Source organism: Amblyomma maculatum, chromosome 1, assembly GCF_055883805.1.
Source record: "Amblyomma maculatum isolate TAMU_Amacu chromosome 1, ASM5588380v1, whole genome shotgun sequence".
NCBI lineage: Eukaryota > Metazoa > Arthropoda > Arachnida > Ixodida > Ixodidae > Amblyomma > Amblyomma maculatum.
In genome coordinates, this window is record NC_139344.1 from 95,307,839 (window position 1) to 95,333,267 (window position 25,429).

Sequence of the window (25,429 nt, forward strand, 5' to 3'; positions counted from 1 at the left end):
AATGTTCGGGTAAATGCCCAGTGTTGATGAACTTGCACGTCAATACCATAAATCTCACTGATTTTGGCAATTTTCTGAACAGAAGCCACAGCATTAGGGCAGCCTTACCTATATGTGCATCCTGTTACGTGAAAAACAAATATGAAGCCAACCAACCTTACTGTATTTGAGCTGAATGTGTAATTCTGGTGTTTGATGAACTCTCAAACATACAAAAAGTTTCCGAAAACAGTGAGTTTAATAACATTTTTTAACATCATCTTTACAGAACCTTGCTACATGGCATACTAAGAAACAAGATTAATGTTTTGAAATCTGAGATGCAGCTGCATTTACACAGTTTGCAATAAAAGGCACTTAAAAATGCAGTCAAAATTGCAATTTTTGCCACTGCTACTAATGCAGGGTCTGAAATAATTTAAGACTCAGCCCTCATTACCGTGTGACCTCATTTATATGACAAAGAAATGTCTTTTCGACAAATATGATTGCTGCTTTCCAACCTAACAACACTATGTTCTTGAAAACTCGTATAAGGTCAGAATCAGTCAGGCACGATGCAGTCAAAATAAGATGTCTGTATTTTTATATATTTAGATGATGCTTACGAGGCACGCAGATGTGGGATCTCGCTTGCTATACATGCATTGCAAACTGAAATCCTGACAGAGAGACATGATGCTCTATTGTTTGCTAAACTTAGCGGAAGCTGCATGCACGCTTCCACAACACTTAGGACATAGAAAACATTATTAATTACATCTGATTTGGCTAAAGTAATGAGTGCATGCCTGAACACAGTAAAATCCTTACAAACATTTCATTCATTCCCTAGGAATTTGCAATTTCCATCGTTTTACTTCTAAACAATAAAAAACTTTACCATGCAACACCCCAAAATTTCTGTTCAGATTTTGCCCAATTGTTACCTGACCACAATGAAGCATAAAGCAGTCTCCAGTTTCTCAAATTTGGTGACTAAGAGAGATAATACAGCACACAAGTACTATTGTTTAGTAGAGCTCCCTATGCAATGTATGCTTGGGGTGTGTTCTCTGGTCTAGACTGATAGCTTTCCCATGCAATTACAGAAGCTCAAACTGAAAATTCCAGCAAGTCATCAACAAGGTGCTAAGCAACAGATGTGGTTTTTTAGCTCGTGTACGAACAGTTACCTAAAGCCATTAGGGCTCTCGTCAACATTCTAGCTAGATATGAGTATCCAGCGCATAATATACCGGCATTTACTCTGCTTCCATCAATCATGCCTGTATTAACCTATGAGAGCAAGAACATACCACGTCGGGGAAGACATTAAATGCACCTGAGATGAGTTTTAAAGTCTGTGCATTCTGAAAAGAATGAGGCTAAGATGCACAAAACAACCCAGCTACGGCCACCACTCATTCCTGACCAATAGGCTTTTACACGGCAAGGCAAAACTGTGCGCCAGAGTGGAAGGTTCTGGATTACTTAGACCGTCTGCAGTTCTTTAGGTTTCCCCTTTATTGCGAACTGAAAAACTGTCAACCTACAAAAAGAGAACATGCTCTAAGCACTCCACATCTGTTAACGTGTGGCTGTCACAGTTGGGATAAACTTGTGTTTCAACCAATTGACCTCTGACAGATATTAAAGTTACCAAGTACTGCCAATTTACATGCACATACTGGGTGGGAGTGTGCTGGGAAATCATTGGGCATTCATAGCCTAATTAAGCAGGCAAGTTTCAGGCAGATAATGAAAATGAAATAAAGGCACAAAACATACACAAAACAAAATGTGTGAAGCTAAAAGTAGACGCACCGATTAAAAGGAAAGCTGAAATCTTGCATGCTGAAAGGAAGTGCACTGCTGGTCAAATATTTGCTGCATGCTTCAGCATATGATTAATGACTTTGTCACACTACACTTTGTTGATAGATCGCAAGCAGCTCACACACTTCCCGTGAGCATGAAGGCTTCCATACATGCTTATATGCTTTATAGTAGGGCACATATGCACCCACAGTCACAGGCCCACATGCCCCCCCCCCCCCCCCCCTCTCAATATCCCTGTAGTGACAAGTTCAAGGTAACCTCAGATTTAACCTTAAACGGAAACACACAGAACAAAGAGTAATGTAGATTGTTAACAAAATAAAATATATAACATTTCTTTTTGGTATTGAAAGCCCTCAAAAGGACATTATTCAATAATAAAAAAAAAAGATGCAATATAATATCTGAAAACAGATATACTTGACAAAAATGTATGCTACATGAACACCTAATTTTTGCTTTTGTGTTTTCTTCATAAAGTGGTTAGTTAGACATGAGTATACCAAGACCACCACATGGCATTTGCCTACAACTGCTAAATACTCCACAAATGATTTCTCCTTGATGCTGCTCTAGTTTCGTCAAGTGAACGATGGCTGTGACATGTAGTTGGCATTTACATCATGTGAGGCAAGGTCAAAATGGCAACACCACTGCTGATACATCACTTGTTGTCATCCCAGCTTTGCAGCAGGCTGGCTTAAGTGTGCAGAAAATTAAAACTGTGCCTCAGTGATTATGCTACAGTTTTTGATGCCACAGCGCTAAAAAGGCCTCATTATCCTGAATATTTGGCATAGCATTGTGAGCAAAAAATTACGGGAATGACTCTGGCACTTTGGTGGCAGCTGACATGACTAGGCACTGATTAGCCGTAGACTTGAGCAACATCACATGACCGATTTGGAAGAAGCTGCCACTCAATTCTGATGGGAGTGTGAGGGGAATTGAACCTTGCATTCTGAGTCAAACACTCTAACCCTAGGCCACGCAGGCACGTTCATTTCACTTGGTTATGCAGGGCTTTTTATTCTGTGTCGAGATATGACGCTATCGTGTTACAGCCTTTAGATGAGGAGCTTAAGTGTCCGCCCCCAATTTTTGCCTCTCAAAAATCTGATATGCAGAAATCAACCTGGTTAACACAAGAACAGCCCAGTTAGATCCCAAGGTATCTGAAGATTGTCTAGAAGTTTGTTCCCCTTTATTGCATCTTTGATAAGTGAGACCAGCGCATACAGGTGCACCATCACTGCACTACTTTATACAGTGAAATCTCGTTACTACGAACACCACATTAACGAACTTTTCAAATCAACGAATTTTTTAAGAATCCCTGGCAGATTTGCCATGTTTTCAATGTAAAACTATTTTAGAATTACGAATTTCAAAATAGCGTATATTTCAAAATAACGAACATATTTTATTTCTTGTTCTATAATTTTGGAACATCAGTATTACGAATTTGGCTAAAATTAACAGCACCGCAGCTTGCAACTCTCGCGCGAAACGAAACAGAAACCGCCGTTTCTGTGTGTATGGTCCGTGGGCTGTAGCTATCATCATCAGGACATCTAGGACCAGCTCCTAGCGCCACCATGAAGCTATGGTTTATTACGCTTTAGCCAGCAGGCCTAGCTGCCTGAGTTTTTTTTCTTCCTGTGTTGTGCCGTACGCGACTTGGTCGTTCGTGCGTTCGCGCGTGCGGGACGGTATATATTTTTTTTTTTTGCCGCTGATTATCTTATTGCGAAGTTTGTGCAAAATTGGCGATGATATTAGCCAGCAAAGTGCCAAGAAGATATGAACGCAGCTGCTTTCACTGCAAGAAATCGACGCAGGGAAAAAGCGATTCGGCCTCTACAGACTGCTTGCATTGCCCCATCGACTGCCGCGATCATTATGAAAGACCGAGACAAGATTTTCAAAGCTCAGGGAGCATTGAAGATGGGGTCATAAAAAACTCCGTTTTTTTTTTTTTTTCACATGGACAAAGTCCGTACTTTTATCGCTCGGTGCAATCACGCACGCAATGAGGTGTTCCGGAAAGCGGAAAGTGTATGTGCTGTAGTGGTGTAATGTAGTGTGCGGTCGTGTTTGCTGCACGCGGCAGAAGAAAATAATGGATTTCTTCAAATAAATCAGCTTTGGAGTTAGTGCAACCTTTTCACTTGAGGTTTTGCTTGTCTACACACGTGCCTACTGCCAAGGTACGTCATTTTCATACCTAGGTTTGACCACTGGCTTATAATCGCAGATTTTTCATTACAACAATATTTCAAAATAACGAATGATTTTTCGCGGTCCCGTGGGATTCGTTATATCGAGATTTGACAGTATCTCCCCTGCTCCCCATTTAGGCCAAAGCTTCAACCTTGTTTACTAAACCTTTTTGTCATCATCCACAATAACTGCATTGTGCAAACAGGGCTCCTACACTGACCTCTGCACACATCATTATTATTGAGGTAACTCCAGAGTAAGTTTATCAAAGACGCCATTAGGGATCTTGAATATTTATAAGCATAAGCTTCATTTTAAGGACTTACGATTATCGATTTGTCTTGCTCTATAAAAGCTCTCTCAGAAGCATGAAAAGATTTTTTTTTTTTTATCTCCCATGTGACCGAAATGTTAACTATACTTCAAAGCCAATGTTCGGTTGATGAAACTAAAACAGCATCACAAAAGGAATTCATGTATAAATTATTTAGTGGTCGTAGACAAATACCACATGGTGATCCATGTATTCTTATGTCTAACACACCATTTTAAAGAAGAAAATATGCATCAAAATAAGTTGCCTAGTCCTTTACCTTTAAGAAAATGGCAACAATAAAAGAACAGCCAGGCAAAAATGCAACCCCCCCCCCCCCCCCCAACTCTTCCTGCTACAAATTAACCATTAATACGGCACTCTATTTAAGGGTGCAAATGCATTTCGACTACCGCAGCTGCTCTTCTCAGCATGACCAGTGTATGGCCCCCAGTAAGTAAAGCATACAGTTCTTCATGTATGGTCATGGACGGAAAAATGATGTGAGTAAAGTCCTATGCATGTCTGCTGGTGACCACTTGCATGTTCTGCTGACAGTGCAGAGTGGCAGTTTTTAGGGTCCTGTTATGAAAATGTCATCAAATGCTATTCAAAGTACATATACATTTGATGAGTGGTAACTGCCCTCCTTAAAACAAGGAATTTAAAAAATGCATTGCAGTGTTGCCAATGCAATGCAATGCACAGTACAGAATGCCATGCTGCAGGCAACACAGCAAGGACTTTTGCATGAACAGGTACATTTGACTGCAATATGCTGACTTAACTAGTTCCCTGTTTTTCAGTAAAAGCTACCACAAACAGTCCATGCATTACTTGTACTGCACTACCTTGCTATCAAAATAACTTTAGATTCTAAACAAATAATGAATGACAACCAAGAGGTGCGTTTTAACTATTTCCTTTTATCTCCTTTTAACATTGATTAAGCCAACGAAACGGCAACTAAAACGCTTGATTATGACTAATATGTGGTGGACTAGGAAGGAAATGTGCTTCTTGGTCTCGGTTATCACAAATTCACGCCCTTACAGCTGTGATGAAAGATGAAAATCAATAAATACATATGACCTAAAATAGAAGCGGTAAAATCAAGTGCAAAAAACAGCCCTAATAAGGACTCTGGCATTTCACAGAAGGAAAGCAAAAGGATTTCAAGTTGATAAAAAAAAAAAAAAGTATGCAGTATGCCCGAGGATGGGAAAATGAAAGCACGACAAAGGAAAAATAACCCGCGCCTCTACACAACAAGACACACACATATAATAAACTTTAATATACTCTCTCTCCCTATATATATATATATATATATATATATATATATATATATATATATATATATATATATATATATATATATATAATTCCACAGTAATAGCAATAAAGTATACAAAAAAGCAACAAGAGGATACGCAAAAAAGGCAACAACAATGTGCAAATCATTTGTGCACATAACATAACTGTGACCAGATAATTTAGTGTGAAAACAAGGTAGGCATGCTGCCAGTGAAACAAGCGTGCAATATTATTTACAATGCTATCTTGGGTAACTACTGCTCAACAGTAACATATCAAAAATAGCATATGAAAAAAAAAAAAAAAAAAAAAAGCCCGACCATGACATAATGCCACTGAAAGTGGAGCGGGGGAAGAGAAAAGCCTAACAATGAGCTTTTGAAAGGCTGCCATGATGCTCGAATGGACCGCATCACATTATGCGCTGCATAATATGCGGACACAGAGAAGTTGCAAAAAGCGAACAACAAAAAGCGAAGCCATACAAGCACCCTGTCCGCCCTAATTCGGTAAAGGAGCTATAAAAAAAAAATGACTTTCAAGAGGTGTGATAAGCGTGAGAAAAAAACAGGAAATAAGTGCAACAGTAAAGCCATGGCAGACCTTGCATGCTTTGCAATATCCACTAGCTCTCAGAAATAATGATAGACACCATAACAGGAAAGGGGAAATAAAACCAGCCAACATACTTCTGCATACACTACTGAACATTCACACAGCTTCGAAGAATCATCACAAAAGTAAAGAACTCAGGTAAAACATGTGATGCTAACAGTTTGACTGCAGATCCATAAATGTGCAAACATATGAAAAGTAAGCATGAAAGAAAAGGATGAAGGATATGCCAGTCCACAGGGAACCAGGCGAGTAACACAACAACAATAGCCGGCCAGAGGCAAGGTGGATGCCGAGGTGGCGACGGAAGGGGTGGTAGTAGGGGGCGTGCATCGCTCTCTACATCTGCTTGCAGTTCTTTCGGACAGGCGCAGCATACTGCATGCATTTTCGGCTACTGAAGTGGTCCTCAGACACAGATCGGCGCAATCTGAAAGAGCCCAACAACATCGACAAGGGCCGCTGTACAACCAGCTGCTCTCTGACAAGCCACTTCTGCCCCTGCACCTGTTGCTATGGACGAAATGTGCACTGCACGCTAATTTGTCAGAACTCAGCGTTCCCAGCTTGGCAACATCAAAAGCTGTAGCAGTTTTAATGGTGAACTGAGAGTGTTGGCAGCTAAGACATGGTAGTGACCTTTGTCTCAGATAGAAATCTGTACTGAGATAGCATAAAATAAAAAAATCAATGGGCAAGTTTGTGCAATTTTGCATATGGTACTGCACGCCTTTAATTCAAACCAAGGAAATCACCTCCTTTCTATCATCATATTTCATGAGAATGTAAAACGAATTACAGTCAAACCTTGATATAACGAACACGCATATAACGAATTATTGAATATATTGAACTCTTCCGAAATATTTTTGTCAAACACATGTATTTTTAACTTCCCATAGCGAATGCGGTTCGGCATAAAACGGATACAACGAACTTTGTGACGCCAAGCACTACCTCACTTTAACAGCAGGAGGCAGGCTTCGTTGCCCTACAAGTGTGTTGCGCGGCGCAGCAAACGTTCAGGACTACCTCGCAGGCGCTGACAGCGCCACAGATGTCACGTCGGCATTGAGAGTTGACAGCCAAAGAAATCGTTCGCATCACAATCGCTGACAGCACCACATCAGCAGTGGCGGAATCGAATGTTGCTTTCGCCCTTTTGAGTCTTTTGAGTTTTAGTGTTAGCAGCGGCGTCGCGGCGTGGTAGTCATAGCGTTCGGTGGAGGCAGTGTCGGCCGTCGTGTCGAGTGTGGTGAGTGAGTGTGCGTAGTGCAGTGATGGCAGTGAACGTGAAAAAAAGAGCAGCACTGACGTTAAAGACCAAGCTCGAGATAAAATCAGGGTCTTCAAGGCAGTTTACAAGGGGAGACTGATTGACACTCTCATCTCGTGAAGCTCTGTATGAAGCAGGACTTGAAGATCGACTTGCTGGGAGCATTAAAGCGGAACTATTGCCAACTGCTTTCGGCACGCCGGTTTTGGTCCAGCAGAGGCCTGTGCATCAAGTGATGATGGGGACGATCCCTATGAAGCAGAAACAGAGCACCGCAAGCTCGATGAGGCCTGGAACGATTTTTCGCGTTTTGTTGGTGACATGCCCGCAACAATGTCTGTAGAAGACTTTGTAGGCGGCGACGACATCGCAACGACCACGGCTGTACTGACGTACGCCGAAATCGCTGCGGAAGTTTTTGAACATCTCGCAGATGAAGCTCAGGCTGACCCTGCAGACGAGAACATTACGAGTTCACAAGAAGCGCTTGCTACAGTGGATATACTGCGCCACCACTGCAGTGCTATTGAGGGCAGTGGGTTTGCCCTTGTTGAGTGTTTGCAAACTGTGGAACAGGGCGTGATAGGGAACGCGATCAACACAAAAAAGCAGGCCGCGATAACGCAGTTCTCTGCGTGTAAATAAATGGACGTGACCCAAGTAAGCACCCTCCGAGTCGCTGTGCCTTCTCTGATTGAATTTTGCTACTCTTGCATGTATTTTCTATGAAATTTTATATTACGAATTATGGATACAGCTAACTATTTTCCAATTTTTTAACTGTTCGTTATAACGAGGTTTCACTGTACCACTCACCAAACGCGCATCACCAAGAAGCATGAAATAGCCATATATACTTCATACCTCATTTCACAAGCTGTTTGCAGCACAGCAAAAGGTAAGGGCTATTTGGGCTAGTCAGGATGGCGTGCACTACATGTTTGTGCACTATGTGCCTGCCCGCCACAGTGCAAGAATGTGATAAGAATACAATCATGTACAGTGTGTGCCATCCTGACTGGCCCAGATCGCCCTTACCTTTCGCAGTGCTGCAAACAGCTTGCAAAGCAGAGTATAGGCATCAATCTTATCTGGGCCAATGGTGCACACAGCAACCTACGGATGTGGCTAAAGCCAAGAGTGACTTCAATAACTGAGAAGAAATGGTTAGATTTTTTCTCATATTGCACTACCGGGGACAAAGTGCCCAGGACGCACAATCTCTGGCTCAAATGCACTGCTGCGCCATCGACAGGCTGGGGCTCCGAGTGAGCTTGATGCATCCATTATGCGTGTTTAGGGATGTCTGCCTCGCAGTGCCTTCTCAACCTCCTTTGGACTTGATGCGACAAGTGGCCCTGATGAGGGTCTCGTGAAGAGGGAACCACTCCCATCGACGGCGTCTAAGCAGACGTTGTATTTAGCTCGAGCAAATAAAGTTGTTTCTCTCTCTTTCTCTCTGATGATCAGTTAACAGGCTGCTGCACCTTTGCAGCGTGTGCCACTACTGTGATAAAGTGCAGCCGTGCACCATTCCCTTTTTCTTAAAATTTAACTATCAGCATACTGCTGTGAGCTGCCACAGTGGCATTGACCCGAAAAATTGGATTACTATTCTGGGAATGTTTACGGATGACCACCCCTTCTTCCGGCATGAATGGACAAACCATGAATACAACCTCTAAAGCAGTGCACCAAGCTGCCAGATGACAAAGTAACACAGTTTAGGCCCTCGCATGTCCCAGACGCTTTTGTTCCCGATAGTACATTGTGTGACACTATAGCCTGCCAAAGATACACACAAGTGCTGGTCCCGTGTTTAGTAAGCTCATAATGTATCTAAGCCCATATATTTTTCTTTTTTATTTCCAGCAGATTTGATAAAGCTATGTACTGCCTGTATCTACAAAGGCCCATAGCACACTGCTATGAACTACAAGAAAAGTGTGAGCTGTAAAGTATATCTCCACCTGTCTGTTGAGCTTCAGGCAAGTGGAAAAAACCTATAATGATGTACCGTGGTTACTACCTAATACTAGTACCTCTCACTGCGAATTTTTTCTTGGTGGTTCCAGCACTCCGTGCACTAACAATGACCTAATGCGCACTGGCATGACAAATTTGCTCAAGCCAACCTTTTGCACTTTATCACGGCACACCATTCAAGAAAAAATTCTGAACTACAAACTACAGCCAGCACGCCAAGTTGTTCAGGCCCTCGACAGCACAGCAGGCTCCAGCAAGAACTGCTGCCTCTAACTGGCCATTGGATGCAAGCAGTAAAACTATGGATCTAGGCGCTGCTTGTTCAGTGGAAGACAATTTGGCTGCCCCTTTACCAGCATAGGATAACATTCGCTCGACACGCCAGAAGTCACCACAGCATATGAACAACTCATTCATGAAAATAATCAGAAAAAAATGACAGGGACAGTATGTAGGACACCTGACAGCTCTCTCTCAAATACGTACTCTGCTAGTAATGCTAGTAACAGCAACATAAATTTTTTTGTCTTTTTTTTTGCAGCACACTAAGCAGAGACAACATTAAGGTGGATTATATTTAGGTTACGCCACCATTGCACAGTGCTACATGGATTCATTCATAATAACATTCATAATTAAAAGGGATGGAGACATCAAATTTTTTCAAGCATACTTCGAACAAATATGCCTATGACATTAGTAAACATGGACCACCAAATGAAATTTGCTAACACTCAATAATTTGTAAATGAATTCTTTTTACTTTCCAGTTTCAGTTCCAGGTCGACAAATGAAGGTCGCAATGCCAGAAGTTAAGACCATGTGACACAAACAAAAGCTGCAACACATTCACTGCTCTGTAGCTTTAATTTACGAAAACTCTCATGCTAAGATGCTCCAGAAACCGAAATGGGAATGACTGAACTAATTGTTATTTAATTATGTTGCAGTTTTGCAGGCTCACATAATCTTGTATACACTACCCTCTGACGTCCCTGCAATCAAATGGCAACCTGAAACCAAACTGTATGGCACGAAAAAAAAGTATACATATTATACACATATAATACCATATTTACTTTTTCACCATTGCAATGACTCAAATGAGGGGGGTGCTTAGATGGGAAAAATCTAAAACGGGGTCACCCCCCCTTCCAACCCCATGTCCCCCCTTTGTCGTGGCAACATTTCGGCAAGATGGGCGAGCAAGAAATAATTTATTTGGGAAACAGCTTAAGAAAAAGCAATTACAGTTTGCTTAAATTTTAAGCTGTAAGCAGCCCTCTACAAACTTATTACGACTTCTGTTACAGCTCTCAAACAACTGACACCAAACCAAGCAACTCACACCTGCGATGACCGCGAAACCCGCCGAGAGCCGGCAATACCAGGCCCATGTAACAACACACTGACAGGGTTATTGGGTCGCTTTTGGACGGTCTTAGGCATCAAAGTGTCTGAACACACAACACATGAAGCCGGAGATCACGCCATTAACGCTTTGCCCCCTCAAGACTCTCACAGCTCTGGCTCAAAAACAGAGTGAACAAGCGCGTTTGGCGGCCTTGGATACACACACTTCCTTGCAAAGACAGGGGTGTGCTTAGATTCGCATGCAAACTTCTTTTCAAAAATATTTTGGCAAGAACATGGACGGGAGGGGGAAGAGGGGGGGGGGGTGTGTGTGCTTAAATTTACGAATCTAGTAGAACCTCATTGATATGTTCCCAGTTCATAGGATTTCCAGTTTCATATGCTCAAAATCGCGGGCAGCACATCTCCCACAGATTTACAGTATTTTTCTCCCGATTAATACATTCCCAGATAGCACAATTTCCCAGTTGTTAAGTTCGAAAATTCAATAAAATATGCTAGTATAATATGTTTTGCGCTCAACCAGACACATGCTAACGAGCACTCGCGACATGAATAACTGATGGCGGCATTCACCACCACAGTTACTTTCCTGCAGTGCCAGGATGCAAAAGGGGCGAAGCATCAAAGAAAGCTAACGAGCTAAATAAGAGGCGGCAGAGGCGCTCTTTTCCACGGAAACATGACTTCATAAGGAGCAATGCGGTGGCTTTGCAGTGCCTTAGGGGCACGGGAGTGAACCATTGGATAACTACAACTATTTGCTTGCATACGAAGCTAGCTGCGTCTGGGGGATGCAGCATGAGCAAAAACACGGTGACTGTAAGCCATCGCGACGGGTTCTCCACGTCACTGATATAAGGGGGTGAAGCATCAGGAAACAATCAAGGAAGCGATGGCTGCTCGTCGCTGCCTTTCATGAACCGCATTTGTTGCTAAATATTTCGCGCTTAAAGGCCTGTCACACTAGCACGACGAGACGCCGATTTGGTCTGCCAAACAGCGCATTTTCCTGATGTCTGTGTCTATGTCACACAGCGCCGATGAAAACAGTTGGCCGACAGTCGGTGTCGGCGCCGCTTCGTTCACAAGACGGCTGTCGGCCAACGGTCACTCAACTCCTACGTCACACTAGCAAGACACATTCGAAACATCCCACCGACTAGGCCCTCTTGTTCTCATTATCTTCTCGTGCCATTATACCGTTCTCATAATTGGCAAGTTAAGGGATGCTTTATTTTTAATTCCATTTCATAAATTCGACCATACCAAAACAAGTGCCTCACCAGTCGTGATTATGGGCAGAGATTGAATAGTGGTTGCTGGGTCAGAACGACAGCATTCGAAAAATGAAAGATGTCCACGGTAAATAATAGACAGTATATATTGAAAAAGCAGGAAGAAGAAGAAGAAGAAGAAAAAAAAAAACAAAAAACACATGCTACCCTCTGTGCAAGATCGAACTTGTAACCTTCCGTTTGATAGCCAACTGCGTTAATCACTGCACCACAAAAATTAGGCCTAACCAGTACTTTCAGAGGTTGAGATATGCTTTTAACTGATACGCTGCCTTGAAGTATCAAAGTTGCGAAGGCAGTAGGAGTGATAGCAGTTTATCACTTAACTGTAGACTTGCTGAGAGCAAACTGCTGATAGTTTGAATCATGCGGTGTAGTGCAGTAGCAGGTAAAACCTTCGACGGATTTCACAGGGCCGGCCACGGGACCACGGTTGCTGTTGGCTTTGCAGTAAAGTTTAAATGCAAGTTCTGTGCTTTCTGCACATGCAATCATTGAACTCCACTGAATTATGCAACAAAAATTTACTGCGTGATGCGTAACATAGCATTGAAATTGGCTTGTGAAGTAGCGACGCAGCGACTAGACATTACGACTGAACACAACGATCGAAGTGCAGGAGGATTCGTAGCTCTAGGCTGGCTCCAGAAAAATAATCGCTTCTTCATCATTTTTTTTTTGTTACACACTTTTTTAATTTTGCACTGCTCTGTACAGTACAGAAACGCGAAAAGGTTGCTCGCGGCTTCAACGTGCACTGTAACTCTACGCGTCCTGAATGGAAAATGCAGATCTCAAAAAGACTCGGCCATCGACAGTCGTCAGACTGGTTTTGTTGGTGTCCCTGGCCTCAAAACCTGTCACACTGGGAAGACATCTGGTTTTCGGTCGGGTTGGTGTCGTCGTCGGCCTAGTGTGATACCTTAGTAGACCGACTGTATACTCCATTTCATACATCAAGTGTGACACTGCCAAAGCTATAGAGCTCTTCTTTGCGCTCTCCATATCCGTGATGAAAAATAGTGACTGCTCTTGACGAGCGGAAATAATAATTGCTTTGTCTACAAGCTTAATACATCTTACATTTGCCATCAACTTCATAAAGAGCACCTTTTTTAGGGAGGAAGGACTGGATTCATTGGATTTGTATGTTTTGTATGTCGTTTTTGTTTGTGTCTTTCGCTGCCCCACAACCCTGCCAGCTGTGCCCTCCGCACTGCGCATCTCTTTTTGAGAAAATGGTTCTTCGGGGCGGTTTTTTTCCTATACGATCCATATTGCAAAGATGTCCAGGCACGCGATGCAAGTTATTGCAAACATGTATGCTCGGAATAGAGCCCGTTTTCGCAGAATCCACTCGGCCACAAAACGAGCGCGTAGTGATACGCCTTCTGTTTTGTTTTTTTCTTGGGGACTAGCGTAGCTTTCGCTGCGTTGCACCTGATGTATGAAACGGAGCCATTGTCAGGTCTGCACCGGCGTCATGTCGTGCTAGTGCTACAGGCCCTTTAAGACACACAAATACGGACTGAATTCTGCGACAGCTAAAAAAGGAGCTGTCATACTGGATGTCTATAAATGCAGACCTACACTTTTATGTAGTGAAAGTCTTAATTTCAAATGCCTCTCTACCTCATTCAGCAGATATATTTTTCAAAATCAGGCAGCTGGGATCATACATTTTTCCCCAGCAAAAAAAAAGAAAAAAAAAAAAAAGTATCAATGAGGTTTTACTGGATAGTGGGATTATTGCTGTTCCTAACCTTCACATTCAATTATTTCAACTTTAGAAATTTTTATTTCCAGATAAAATTTAAGATTTTAAAAAGTTTTGTAAATTTCTTCCACACTCCTGGCTAAATGAGGGTATGCCACTATTCTTGACAGCTTGGAACAGCCGATGTTGCAGTACAAACTAATTTACTCACAGAATGGACTCTTTTCTTTCGAAAAAGTTCATGCAAAAGGGGGGAATAATGATATTATGGAGCCAACCATATTTGCAAGTATTTGTATTCTGCCAAATAAAAAATGACTGCACTCATTACACAAATAACTATGGTATGCATTACATTATGCGTTAAATGTGCAGAAGAAAAGTAAGATTTTTCCTAACTATTACCAAAGCTGGAAAAATGCGATTTCTAGTAGCAAAAATATATCTGGAGTACTACCACTTGTATGAAGACATTCTTTCGCGTGATATTCTCATTAGAAATACTGTTCATTTTTAGTGACCTATTTCAAGGCTAGTTCATTTCATATTCAACTGCTTGTTTTTTGCTGGCAACACCTAATGGCCTGCACAGCTAAGCATACACAGCACCAGCCAGAAGAAATACACATAGGCAAAGCAAGATCAAACAATAGCAATACAGTGCAACTAATTTAATGTGTCAAGCATAGGTGTTCAGCCGGGGGACAAAAAAAAAATGCAAAAGCTAACTTGCACTCTACACCGAGTATCTTAACACAGAGCAATGCACATATAAAGTGCAGTAGGAGAATTTGCAAATAATCTTGAGGAAAGCTGGAAGCAAATGATGCTTTTTTTAACAGCTAATCATGGTGAAGCTTAATGTTTTTATGCACGAGTTCCCAGATATCAGTAACTTTGGATGGCACCACAGAAGGATACCGGTGAACATCTTGCAAGGAATGGAACACCGGTACAGGGTCGTCCACTCTTCGTTTGCAGACTGCTGCCTTCAAAGTGTCATTGCATCTGGCGTGACCCCATATCGAAGCAGTAATGCAAGAACAGAGGGACTATAAGCCATGCTTTGCACGGCCTGCCACTTAGCTTCACTGTGCAGCCGTGTTGGACGCAATGGCCCTTTGATAACAATGAATGTGTTCAAACTAAGACGCAATGGCGCTCTGAAGATAGCAACAGTGTCCACCAAACTATGAATGAGCAACCCTGTACACAGAGAATACGCAGAGGCTACAATATGACAAGACTTTTTTGTCCCTAATAATAATAATAATAATAATAATAATAATAATAATAATAATAATAATAATAATAATAATAATAATAATAATAATAATAAAAAATTTGGCAGACTTTTTGCAGTGTTTATTCGGACATGCAGTTTTCAATTGTCTTTTTACAGCAAACGATTTCCCGATGAAGAATTAAAATTGTTCTGGGGTGACATATGTGGCACCCTTCTGCACTCACAAGTTACACATAGCCCCTCCAGTGGCCTGTTAACAAGTGCAGTTTATGCACAATTAACACGGAAATGGTGCTTAGAGTACATAGTGGTTGGTTTACAAAATACTACTTAAAAAAAGAGAAGTACTTGCATGAAGCCATGAGTGATCAAGCTGTATGGCAAAAATGGCAATGCAAGGCTATTTCTGTGGCGGCTACTGTGGCGGCCAGGTTTTAATAGAGGTGAAAAGTGAGGGTGACATAGACTGTGTGATGTCAGTGCACATTCAAGAACTCCAGGTGGTTGAAATTACTTGAGTCCTCTGCTACAACGTCCTTCAAAGCCGGCACTGCCTTGGGGCGTTAAGCTCTACATACTGCAACAAACTGCTGGTATACAAAGCTTGACGAGGTAGTGGAATGTCCTTGTCTGCACCTAGCATTCGTCTAAAGTATCGAAGCAAAGCTTCGGAACGTACTTCTGCACTATTAAAGATCTTAACTGAATGATACTTTTTTTCTTATCGTGTTTCCGGCTTCCATACTACATAAGTTCGACCACTGCTCGAATACACTTGTGCCATATGGGACCCTTGGCAAATAACACTGAGCAATAAAATCGAAAACATCCAAAATAGAGCAGCAAGGTTTGTCCTGTGTCGGTACTCGAGAACTGATAGCTGCACCGTCATGAAAAATGAATTAGGATGGGAAACCCTCTCCTCTCGAAGAAGGAAATTGCGACTTAAACTGTTGTACCAAATTTACCACAACAAAACAGGCATTCGAAAGGAAATATACTTACATAGGCCACATTATGTCTCTGCTCGCACAGATCATTGTTTTAAAATTTTGGAATACAGTGCCAGAACTAACATGTATGCCAGTTCCTTTTTTGTTCGATCCATCAGTGAATGGAATCGGCTTTCAAGTCATCAAGTGTGCTCCATAAATGAAGATGTTTTTTTCCACTCTGTAACCCCCCTGCTGTAGCGCCCTCGGGCTAAGTGGGGTAATCATTGAATAAAGAATAAAGAAAAAATAAAGAATTCTTCCTTCTGGCCAATTAACTTGCCAGCAAGACATGGAGTACATGTGAAAAATACTGATCCTTTTTTTTTTTAAGCCAAATATATACAGCCAGATCTCGTTACTACGAACATCACATTAACAAATTTTTTAAAAATCTCCAGCAGATTTCCTATGTTTTCAATGTAAAAATATTTCAGAATAATGTATGTAATTTATTTTTTCTTCTATAGTTTAGGAACATCAGTATTACGAATTCAGCTAATACCGTATTTACTCGCATAATGATCGCACTCGCGTAATGATTGCACCCCTGAATTTTGGGGCCAAAATTCCATTTTTTAAATTCCCCGCGCAATGATCGCACTCCGAACTTGCTTCCGCCGCCATTTTTATTTTAATGTCCCGCACTGTTATAGCGGCAGCCGCCTGTTGGTTGATCTGCAATCCTCCCGCAGCGAATGCATTCCAACGAGTTCCCATGATTCCTTGATTAAATGCACTTTGCGGCGTTTGCCATTTTGCAATTCGGCAGCGTCGCAGCGTGCTTTGCGGTTTTGTGTGACTTTATGCCATTACGCCATGGGGCAGCATGCCAGTTACAACGCAGCGTTCAAGCTCAAGGCTGTTGATTATGAACTGGAGCATGGCAACCGCGCTGCTGGAAGGCATTTTGGCGTCGACGAAATCAGGATACGCTATTGGAAGAAGCAGCGCGAGAAGCTGATGGCTGCGAACAAGACACGGCGGGCTTTCTGCGGACCCAAAACGGCAAATTCCCTCGTGTTGAGGAGGCGGTCCTAGAATATGTAAGGGACCTGCGCTAGGATGGTTGTGCAGTGTCATTAGAAATGATACAAATGCAGGCGCGCACAACTGCCAGGAAGCTGGGAATTGCCACAAAGGATTTCCGCGCTTGCTCCAGTTGGACAACTCGCTTTATGCGACGGAATGGACTTTCCCTGAGGCGGCGGACGTTGTTGTGCCAGCAGCTCCGATCCGCGTATGAAAGTAAAGTGATAGACTTCCATCACTTCGTCACCAGTGTTGCCAACTCAAAAATAAAAAACCCGGAACAGGAACTCCCAAACCCTGCTAAAAACCGCTGACTATTTTTTGTGCCAAAAAGTTCATTTTTGTACATTTTATTCAGTTTGCAAACAAATATAACTAATAATATAAAAAGAAAGAATGCACTTTTTCTTTTCTGACTAAAAACCGTTGAATATACAGTCGAACCCGGTTATATCGAACCCGGATATATTGAATTTTGGTTATATCGAACTCACGGATTATCCCCTTGAAAATCCCATGTAAAAGTATAGGAAAGCCGCGTCATATATCGAACTTAATTTCACCGGTCGTTCGATATATCGAACTCCACACCACGCACTGGAAAGTGTGCCTTCCCCAGAGACGATCGCATCACTCTTGGCCGTTTGCCACGTGCCGTTTTCAAGCCACGTGCAGAAGGAATGAGAGGGGACCGTTCGGCGACGGCTGGTCTGGGCAGCGCCGCGCCCATTCCCCAAAGGCGTGCGCATCTGCAGTTATTGTTTTCCGCGCGCCAACACATGACGTTTGCTCTCTCCTTCAGCACGCGCTACGCATGCGCCAAGACAATTCAGCCCGTTTTCAGACAGGCGTCGACGCTTTCTCCAGCGTGTGAACCCTCTGCGCGCGGCGGCTGAGGTGGCTATGGTGCCTGCGGACGTTAAAAAGCGGCAGCTCTCTCTCTTTATTTTTTTTTTGCGAGTCATCCTTTCTTATCGTTGTGCTGTTCGGACGTTAAGAAGCGGCAGGAGTATTTTTTTTTTTTTTTTTTTGACGGGAGTAGTTTACTCTTGCATGTAGGAATCAACGAAAGCACGCGGTCAGCTGCTGCGATCATGACGCCCGCCCCAAGCGCGGCGTGATAAATCGAACCAGGCTTGTACGTGCAATCAAGCCATCACGGGCACTCTGCCAAGTTCGCTCCCTGCCACAGCAGGAGCTATTAAAAGATAAATGCGCCCTGAGGTTATCGCTGCACAGCATCTTGGCACGCTGCCAAGAAATGAGCTGTGGATGAGACAACCGAAACGGAGTGACGCGCGCCATCGACATGCAAGCGAAAACACTTGCGACGATTTCTGCCGCGGCAACACAGAAACTTTGTTTAGAGCTGCCGCGGTGGCTCGAGCAGCGAGAGGGACGCAGTTCCAACAAGTTTGAAATTTTTCACTCTGTCGCTGCCGCTCGTCACTGAGATTGTTCAATCGTTTGCATGTGAGCGAGCTGGCCTTAACACATTTTTTTTTCTTCAAATTCTCAGTGCAAAAGTGCAGGGTGGGTTCATTATGCGAGTGGGTTGATTACGTGACAAATACGGTATCGTTTTTTGGCATCGTAAGTGCCGTCACAAGCCGATTTTTGTATATCGAATTATCAATATATCGAACTATTTCGCGATCCCCTTCGAGTTCGCTATATCCGGGTTCGACTGTATTATTTATCGACTAGAGGCTGCATACTATGTTACAGTTCTAAAAACTTTTTTTTTTTTTTTTTTTTTTTTTAAGTTTCTGAAATGGAAAGTACTGACTAGACACTGCTGTGTCCTGACTGACTGCAGGCACAATCACAGAAAGATGTCTGCTTCATCTGCAAGCGACTGACCACTCGTACCGCTGGTAACAGGTACAGGTGGGCTTCTAGCACTATTGGCAGCGTATGCCTCCCTCGTGCCGATCTTTTGAACTACATTTGGTGGCATTTGCCCTGCAGGTTTGAGGATTAGGTTCAAAAGTGCCGCAGAAATCGAGTCATGGCATGTTCCAATGTTCCCCACTGTAGCATAGCAGCATCTCAGCGACGTCATGCGCTCACAGCGACATGGTGATGTTTTCTCGGAGAAGCGACTAGAATTTTAAGACACGTTTACGGTTCAAAAATAAAATATATAGAACTACCAAAAACCACCAAAACAATCGCCAGAAAGGCTTAAAAACCGCTGAAAATTCCGCCTGCCGCAGTACAAGATTTTCGCCCACTAAATAGGGAAAACCGCTAAATTGGCAACACTGTTTGTCACTAGGCTTCGCGAGAAAAGCGGTTACATCATGTCGCAAATTGGAAACGGCAATCCAACTCCACTGACGTTCAACATGCTCCGGAATACAACTGTGAACGAGAAGGGTGCTTGGAGCGTCCTCATGAAGACATCTGGCGCAGAAAAACAGCGATGCACCGTCATGCTTGCTGTGACGGCCGACGGGCGGAAGCTGCCACCATACGTCATCTTCAAATGGAAGACTATTTCGAAGGGAAACTTTCCCCGTGGCATCCATATAAGTGCACAAATGAAAGGATGGATGACAGCAGACCTGATGGTCGACTGAATTAAGACTGTTTGGGGACGAAGACCAGGAGCACTTCTGCTCCCCTCGCTTCTGGTTTTGGACAGTTTCAGGGGTCACCTTGTGGACAGCGTGCGTGCTAAGCTTAAAGAGCTGCGCATGGACATTGCAGTGATTCCTGGGGGGTCTGACTTTGCTGCTGCAGCCTCTCGACGTGTCGCTGAACAAACCATTCAAGGACAACGTTCGAAGACTTTATGCAGAGTGGATGGCGACGGGCCAGCATGATTTGAGGCCGAGCGGAAAGATCAGAAGGCCATCCGTGGAGATGCTTTGCTCGTGGATCGCAGAAGCGTGGAGCAGTATCCCCGACAAGGTAGTGGCCAAGAGTTTCAAGACAGGCATATCGAATGCTTTGGATGGAACGGAAGATGACTTTCTGTGGGATTGTGAAGATGCTCCCAGCGATGACACTGCCGTTTCCGATGATGTCGTGCAGCAATGAAAGCGAGGATGGCAAGGATTCAGACTCTGATTAGAGTACTGACGAGAAAAAATAAATGGGCATTGTACAGTTCATGTGATACTTAATGTGCGTGTTGTGAAGGTAAGCCTTACTCAACTTTTATTTTTGTTTGTAATCGAGATACCTTTTCTAAGACGTCTGACCTGCAACTTGTTTGCATTTTCGGTGCTCAAAAATGTTTTGTGGAAAATAAAGCCCCCCGTAATGATCGCACCCCGAAATTTGAGTCAGTTTATTAAAAAAAAGTGCGATCATAATGCGAGTAAATACGGTATTAACAGCGTCGCAACTCGCGTGAAACAGAAACCAATGTTTGTGTGTATGGTGCATGGGCTGCAGCTATCATCATCAGCACACCTAGTGCCAGCTCGTGGCGTCACCACAAGGCTGTGGTTTAATATGCAGTAGCCAGCAGGCCTAGCTGCCTGCCTTTGTTTTTGTTACCCTGTTGTGTGCCTTTCGTCAGTCAATCGTTGTGCCGTTTGTGCTTGCAGGATTTCTTTTTTATTTTATTTTTTTGTTGCTGAATATCTTATTGCGAAGTTTGTGCGGATATGACGATGACTGCAGCCAGCGAAGGTGCCAAAGGAATCGATGCAGCGGAAAAGCGAATCGGCCTCTGCAGATAGCTAGCATTGCCCAGTCGACCGCTGTTATCATTTTGAAAGACACAAGATTTTCAAACTTCAGGGATCATTGAAGATGAGGTCATATCGAATTCAATGTTTTTTTTTTTGTGCTTGGACAAAGTCCCTACTTTCATCACTCGGTGCAATCATGTACCCCGATGAGGTGTTGCACAAAGTGGAAGGTGTATGTGCTGTAGTAGTGTAATATAGTGTCTGGTCATGTGCACTGCACGCACCAGAAGAAAATAACAAATTTCTTCAAATAAATCAGCTTTCAAATTAATAGCAACATTTTCATTTGAGATTTTGCTTGACTGCACAGGTGTCTACTGCCAAGGTACACCCTGCCAATTCTTTAACAGACCGCGCGAGCATCGACTGCGCGGTGCAGTGGCGTTGAGCCAAAGCAAAGCGGAAATTGGTAGAGGGAACCAGCAAGGGGGGGTAATTATGCTTCTTGAGCGATTGTCGTAGCTGTTCTGCTCCGTTGGAAGCAACCCCTTGAATCATGTTTCATGTCTCAGCTCTGCGAGCGCTTGTTCTGGCTTTGTTCTTGTGGCTTCGATTGGTGCAACCGTGTAGCATTTTATTACACTTGCCCCCGATTCAATCTGCGAGCACTGTCTCTAGGAGGCTTTTTTTTTTAAATAATGCATGTGCCAATATTTAACGTTTTCGACAATAATTTTTTTCAAAAGTAACGATGACAAAGAGTCATTGGGCATGTTAGATTTCTTTATTGCTAATGTGTGTATGTTAGATATTATCTGCACTATATGCGGATATTGCACTAAAAATAAGCAGTGGCAGCTTCTTCGGGCATTGATATGCTTACCAGCAGGTTGTGGCAGGGGCTGCTTCCCAATAATCAAAACAGCCTAGCAGACAAGGCTCACTGCAGCAGCAGGAATTGTGGGCATGCCCTCGCCCACGTTTGCTTTGTCATCGCCTGCATCTTCCGGCGCTGCTGCGCCGGGCAGTCGATGGTAGCGCGGTACTGTTAATGAATTGGGCGGGTGTACTTCATTTTCATACCTAGGTTTGACCACTGGCTTATAACTAAAAATTTTTTACTGCAATGATATCTCAAAACAATGAACGATTTTTTGCGGTCCTGCGTGATTCGTTATACGGAGATCTGACTGTACAGTCGAACCTGGATATATTGAATTAATGCTTATATCAAACTGTATAAATTTGCCCTTGAAAATCGCATGGAAGGGTAGAGCAGAGTTGTTAGCATTTACTGAACTCCCACTAACAGAACATTTGCTACATCAAACTGCGCGCTACCCTGTAAGGGGGGCTCCTCTAATGGAAACTAACAAATATTTGCATGCATAAAGACGGGTTGGTAGAGCGTCCTTGGCAGTGCTAATGGTGCAAAACCACGTGATGAGGTGAACAATGAGTCCACTTGAAGGTGGCCTTCAACCTGGTATGTTGTTATTAGTGGAACACTGCTGTCACGAGGGAAAGCCAGCATTTGGTACACTGGTTGTCTTGCGGTGGTTCTCGCATGGCTTGCTGCGCTGCTGAGGGCGACACAAAAATCAACTGTACCAAACTTTAATTGAGTTGTTATTGTATTTAGGGTGTACTAGTAAAGGAAATAGATCTCTTATGACCGGTGGTGGTGTTATGTAGGCAACCATGGGCACCACCAGTGGTGCGAGCGAACATGTGTGATCCGGTAGCACTCTCAATGTGATGCGTCCGTCTTGGTATGTGCAGTACTAGTCTTGAATAAAGACAAAATATATCGTATTTACTCGCATAATGCTCGCACTTTTTTTTTTTGCGGAAAATTGATGCTAACTTGGTGGGTGTGATAATTGTGCAGGGAGCATTTTCGAGCAAATGTTTTGGAGCGCTAAAAGCAAATTTAAATAGGTGTGAATCGGGATTCTTAAACTAGCTATTGTAAATATAACCAAAACATTACTTTCAAGCAGAACTTACCCTTGTTTTAAAAGTACAGGGTTGCCAAAAGCACAGATCGCTAAAGCACTTTATTTGCCGCACGCAGCCTCATCGTCACTACCCCCGTTTCATCGTATAATAATCACAGCAGACCATACAATTCTACTCTTGATCAGAGACTTGAACCTAGTCAGTGTCGCCACTGCAATCGCCGTTTCCAATAGCGTACTACGCAGAACTCGATGCCGAAGTGCCTGCTGGCAGCGCGGTTGCTATGGTGTAACGCGTATTCAAAAGCTTTCAGCTTAAAAGCAGCTGTATAACTTGCGTACCGCCACATCACGATGCGGCACCAAGAACACGGTAGACGGTGGAGCAATGACGAGACGCGGAGACACCTCGCAAAATGGCAACGACTACAAGCATCATGGAGGTAAAAAAAACAAGAAGACTAGCATAACTTATGATGATTATGATTTACCCTAGCCCGCTATCGCTGCCCCGTAGCGCGTGCACATAACGAGGCCAGCTAGGTTCAGTAGCACTCCAAAGATGGCGCTTGGTACTACTAGCAGACGACTCTCGAGGTGGCAATATTGGTGGTGCGATGATTATGCGAGGAAAAAAAAATTCCTATTTTTGACGCCCAACGTTGGAGGTGCGAGCATTATGCGAGTAAATACGGTAGATGGCTTTTCCTAAAGCACGGCCCACTGTAGCTTCGCTGCAAGGTCCAACGACACATCGCGCAGCATGATCTCCGATGTTCTGACCTAGTCTATGGAGCATTATGTGTGGGTGTGCCCAGTGTGCCTCCCTTTTGATGATCGCAAGGCCCTGACCGGCGTGCAAGTGCACTAATGCACCTCTTGACGTAGCTATCAATACGTCAGCAGGCAGCACGTCTGTGCAAGAAGTGAATCACTAGCGTGGGTGCTTCTTACACACGCTTCTGGGTTGCATAGAAGCTCACCTGACGGCATGTTCTTCTATGCATCGAATTACAGATATATCCAACTATTTTGCCAGCTCCTTCGAGTATGATATATCCAGGTTTGACTGTACATAAAAACATCTGGCGTATATTTATCAGGTTTTCTTGCTTAAATTGTAAACTACCAAGCTTTAACTACACAACATCAATGACTGCTGGCTATAAAATGCTGAGCTGCATCAAGAAATGAGAAATGCAGCTAGCTCCTTTGATCTTCAATCTCGGGTGCAAGGAAAAAAAATAATAATAAAAGACCAAGTAGCTCTCACTCAGCAGAGAGTGATGAACTACACTCAAAAGCTGTTTCAGAATCCCTAGAGCATTTATTACACAATACAGTCGAACCCGGATATATCAAACTAGAGGAAATTGCAAAATAGTTTGATATACAAAAAATTCAATATATGAAACAAGCCAACAGATGAGCTCTTACGTAACCCAGAAGCGTGAATATCACATACCCAGGAGAGGGACGTGCCGCCCGCCTGCACACTGGCGGTGCACCTCTTTCCACAAAGTGCACACATGCCGAGCAGCACCTTGCGCTAGGCGTCGTAAGGGGGGAAGGAGCTCGGGGTGCATCATCACGTGTGACTCAGTCAGCCAAATGGGATAGTAGGAGCTCGCGCCGCGCGGTGTAGGTTGGCGTTGGGGCTCACATCAAACCTGCCGCAGATGCTGCTTTGAGAAAGCCACTACAGGTCACAGGCGTTCTAATTCTGTTACTAGTACACTATAAATGCAATAAAAACCAAATAAAAATTGGGCATAGTTTCTGCATAGCCTTCAGCAGCAAACGCAGCACATGCCAGACCAGCCACTAACCTTCGGTTCGCTAGGTTGGATTCTCTGCATAACAGCAGTGCCGCCCTAAAAGGAGCATGCCAAATCGAAGGCCACTTTCAAGCGGACTTGGCATCCACCACTTCATCTTGTGGTTTTCGAGCGTTACTGCTGCCAGCTGGTGCCCAGGGACGATGTGTGCAAAGTTATCACAGAGGCGCCGTTAGAAGGTGTGCCCTTTGCAGGTGCACAATACGGAGTTTGATAGGTACAGAGAAAGCTCGTTAATTCGAACCTCGATAATTCAAACTTTCGAATAATTCGAACTACACTACTTGGTTCGGCCAAGCTCCATAGAGATCTGTGAACAAAAATGCCCGCTAATTTGAACGCGAGTCAGTTCCGCAACGGATAATTCGAACTATGCGTCATCGCGCATGGGCGGCTTGGTGCACAGCATGTGGCAAAAAAAAAAACTCAGAGAAATAGCGGTGTAGTTAGAGGCTGCTTGCTTCCAAAACGGGGACAGAAGATGAAACCAGATAGAACCATGGATGAGTGGGTAAAGACCTGCGCGGCGGCGCCGGAGGGTAGGGGTTGACAGCCGCGGCTGCCTTTTCTCTTCCGCGCAACCTCCGAAACTCGCAATTAAACTCTCCTTAATTCGAGCCCTGTTAATTCGGAAATTCGCAGAAGCTATGACTTCGAATAGGAGTTAGGAATTACACTTTACACTTTTTTTTTTTTTTTTTCCCGAGAGCCGTTCACTCTCATCAGACTGCTTTTAGCATAATCCCCTTTAAAAGATGTTTGCTGCTATC

The 25,429-nt window shown here is 43.4% G+C and overlaps 1 protein-coding gene across 2 annotated transcripts in view; it reads right to left on the reverse strand.

The window, feature by feature from the left end:
- Positions 1 to 25,429, reverse strand: part of pnut (septin 7-like protein pnut) — a 96,009-nt gene that overhangs the window by 2,250 nt on the left and 68,330 nt on the right. Inside the window, exon 12 of one of the 2 annotated variants that reach the window (XM_084588606.1) lies at positions 220 to 6,719. The exons of the other annotated variant lie outside the window; for it this stretch is intronic. Within the exon in view, the coding sequence (XP_084444732.1) occupies positions 6,629 to 6,719 (91 nt within the window). The 3' untranslated portion in view covers positions 220 to 6,628. Of the gene's footprint in view, positions 1 to 219; positions 6,720 to 25,429 lie in introns of those variants that run through there. 2 annotated transcript variants of the gene reach the window in all.